The following is a 2920-nucleotide window of genomic DNA, read 5'->3' as shown; positions in this document are numbered from 1 at the left end:
CCTGTGCAGGTGTCCCTGTGATGGACTGGAGACCTGTCCAGGTGTCCTTGTGATGGACTCGAGACTTGTCCAGGTGTCCCTGTATTGGACTGGAGACCTGTGCAGGTGTCCCTGTGATGGACTGGAGACCTGTGCAGGTGTCCCCTGCCTCTCGGACAGTGACTGCTGGACATGGACTCCAGTGACCCGTAAAGGAAGAATGGATCCAGAAGATGGATTTTAAAGTTGGACCTTCAGGGTCTTAGTGTCGTGTGATTGTTGTACTAAGTCCTGAGTAAGTTTCCTGCAGGCCAGAGGCTCTTGAGCTCCGTGTTTTCACAGCAGAACTTCATCGTACCATCTGAAAGCTGAGCAGCATGCTCTTCAGCCTGTCAACCTCCTCCCGTAGTTCCCTGATGAGGCGAACGTTAGCATCCTGCATGGAGACAAAACGTGTTAGCGTTCTACAAAACAAGCGTCATGTGTGACTGAACCACTGACCTCGTTAACTCGAGGCTTGTTCACAACGTTTCTGGCACGGGCAGCGTAGCGCAGGGTGCTCAGCGTCTCGTTGTAACTGTTCACGGAGGGTGAAACCGCTGCAGAACAACAACACACGAGTTAGCGTGTTGCTAAAGTTAGCACATGCTAATGACAAAGTGTTTGATGTTTCATATTGGTGTTGTTCAAAGGCAGCCATCAATATAAAAACATGCTTTAGCTATCACCCAAAGCAAAAAGCAGACAATAATGTTTTAGCCTGTGTCAGTCTGGTTGTCTGTCTGTTAGTAAAATATCTCATGAGCCATTGGTCGAGTTGTATTGAAACTCTTGGGAAGTGATCTCTGGGGCTTCATCTAACGCACAGTAACTTTTGGTGTCAACCCAATTTAAGATGTGGCCACATCTAACAAGCTTAGCTAACACAAGAATATAGAAGAGTCAGTTTCACAGACGCTGAGCTAAAAGTAAACGTGGTAGTAGCTGAGTGTCATTTACAACACAAACTCTGAGGGACAACATCTGGATGTAACTGGGACCCTGAGTGCATCATTTCCTTCCACCTCATGTACCACACGTGATGAACTTGAGCCAGCGATGCGAGGACTCGACACTCACTACGTAAGATGATGTTAGCTCAAACGTCTGGCGAGAACTTCTTCAGGAAGAGCTAGGCCTGCAGTGTGAAGGACTCACTGGCAATCATGATGGTCTTGGAGTTGCCCCCCAGACTGTCTCTGAGCAGCCAGGTCAGGACTGAGTCTCTGTAGGGGACGAAGCAGTGCCTTCTCCCGCCTGCACACGCTGCAGCCACCGAGCTGCCATCGCCCTCAGAGGCCACGCTGTTGATGCTCTGACAGCTGCTGAACATCTGGCAGTTCTGGGCTGCGGAGACACAGGTACACAAACAAGAACATCTGTAGAGAACTCAAAAGGAATGGAGGGAACATCAACTGTGCAGAGGTCTATGCAACGAGAACACAAAACTATACACACTTCATAAACTGATCAAAGACCGTCTTGATTTACCAAGAGCTGAAATCACAACGCCCAGAGTGACCAGGGACTTGTTGATGTTGGAACCCTCCGTCAGTCTGTCCCTGCACAGCTGGGGGTCTGCCCGTTCACTACAAAGCACAACACTCATGAAGTTCCTCACATATCCATTCACAAACTCCCCAGACTGTCAGCCAGTCCACCAGGGGGCACTGTAACAAACACCCAGGAACAAAGGACCACTTTACCTCCCAGCCAAGTCCACCAGGTGAATCTTGCTGACAGTTTCTGAAGGAAGGTTACTTTCTAAAACTGCCTGTGCAAATAAGACAAAGAGATGAGTCCATCAAAGTAGAAGAACCTTCACAAAGCTGCAAGTTGTGCCGACCGCCTTTCATCCTAGTATCAGGCAGAGCAAATGGAAGGAGACAGAGTTTGAGGCCTCTGCACACCTGCGTGTACTGGATGGTAAAGATGGCATGGGACCTGCTGCTGGCATCGTGGTTGTGGGTTGCAGCAGTCATTCGATTAGCGATCCCTTCTTCTAGGAGGTCCATGGCCTGTTTGCAGTCGGAGACCACATGCTGTGAAAGATCTGAGAAGACAAACGGATCCGTGTGAACAGGCTCATCAGAGCTCATTTACAAACATCATCTAGAAACATACATGGACTTACTGAAACGAACATCCGTCTGCTTATTGCCTCATAAATATATATATATATATTATACTTGTTAACAGGATCAAAACATTGTACTTAAGATTTACATAGATATTATCCAGTTAGAGACAACATTTGTTGCTTCTTTCCAAATGTCAGCAACAGGTGCTCTTTTCATGAGCGTGTTGAACATGTATCTGTGGACTCTTCTCGTATTTGGCTGGATTTGCAAACACTCCTGACAGAGAACGTTGGAAAGAACAACGTTTTATCACAAATTCAAACATTACTCATCTTTAACAAGTCAGCCTTTTCTTCAGGTGAAATATATCAAGTAAATCTAATTATAATCCTGACCAAATATTATGTCCACAAGATGAAATGGAGGGAAAATCCCCTCATTTAATATTGTAAAGAAACATAATTACCTCTGTGGAAAAACTTAATTTCAATAATCAGACACTTGTAAATCTATAACTCTTCTTGACAAATGTAACTTTATTTCATAAACAGACCCCTTCGTTATCTTTTTTACTTTTACTTTTCTTACAGACACTTTATTGTAGCACTGAATGTATTTTTGTGCATTTCTTATGAAAATAGTGAACTTTGTATAAAGATAAAAGACACGCATTATTCTATTTTATTCATTTATGTATAAACTTGTTTAATTCTTTTTTTAACCTTATTTAGTTTACGTTGTAGATTGTAAGAGCTCTACACCCCCCACCAAAAAAAAGATGGAAAGATAAACTGGTTTGTGTGTGTGGGGGGGGGGGGGGG

At 44.7% G+C, this 2920-nt stretch overlaps 1 protein-coding gene across 1 annotated transcript in view; it reads right to left on the bottom strand.

Annotated features, from left to right (window-relative positions):
- Positions 1–2920, bottom strand: part of stard9 (StAR-related lipid transfer (START) domain containing 9) — a 19205-nt gene that overhangs the window by 735 nt on the left and 15550 nt on the right. The window contains exons 7-12 of the mRNA XM_037694847.1: positions 1929–2071; positions 1725–1792; positions 1510–1607; positions 1177–1365; positions 481–578; positions 338–415 (exon numbers count right to left, since the gene is read on the bottom strand). Coding sequence (XP_037550775.1) covers positions 338–415; positions 481–578; positions 1177–1365; positions 1510–1607; positions 1725–1792; positions 1929–2071 — 674 coding nt within the window. The remainder of the gene's footprint in view (positions 1–337; positions 416–480; positions 579–1176; positions 1366–1509; positions 1608–1724; positions 1793–1928; positions 2072–2920) is intronic.

Source organism: Nematolebias whitei, chromosome 21 (genome assembly GCF_014905685.2).
Source record: "Nematolebias whitei isolate Nwh7 chromosome 21, NemWhi1, whole genome shotgun sequence".
NCBI lineage: Eukaryota > Metazoa > Chordata > Actinopteri > Cyprinodontiformes > Rivulidae > Nematolebias > Nematolebias whitei.
This window is presented reverse-complemented; position numbering and strand designations above follow the sequence as displayed.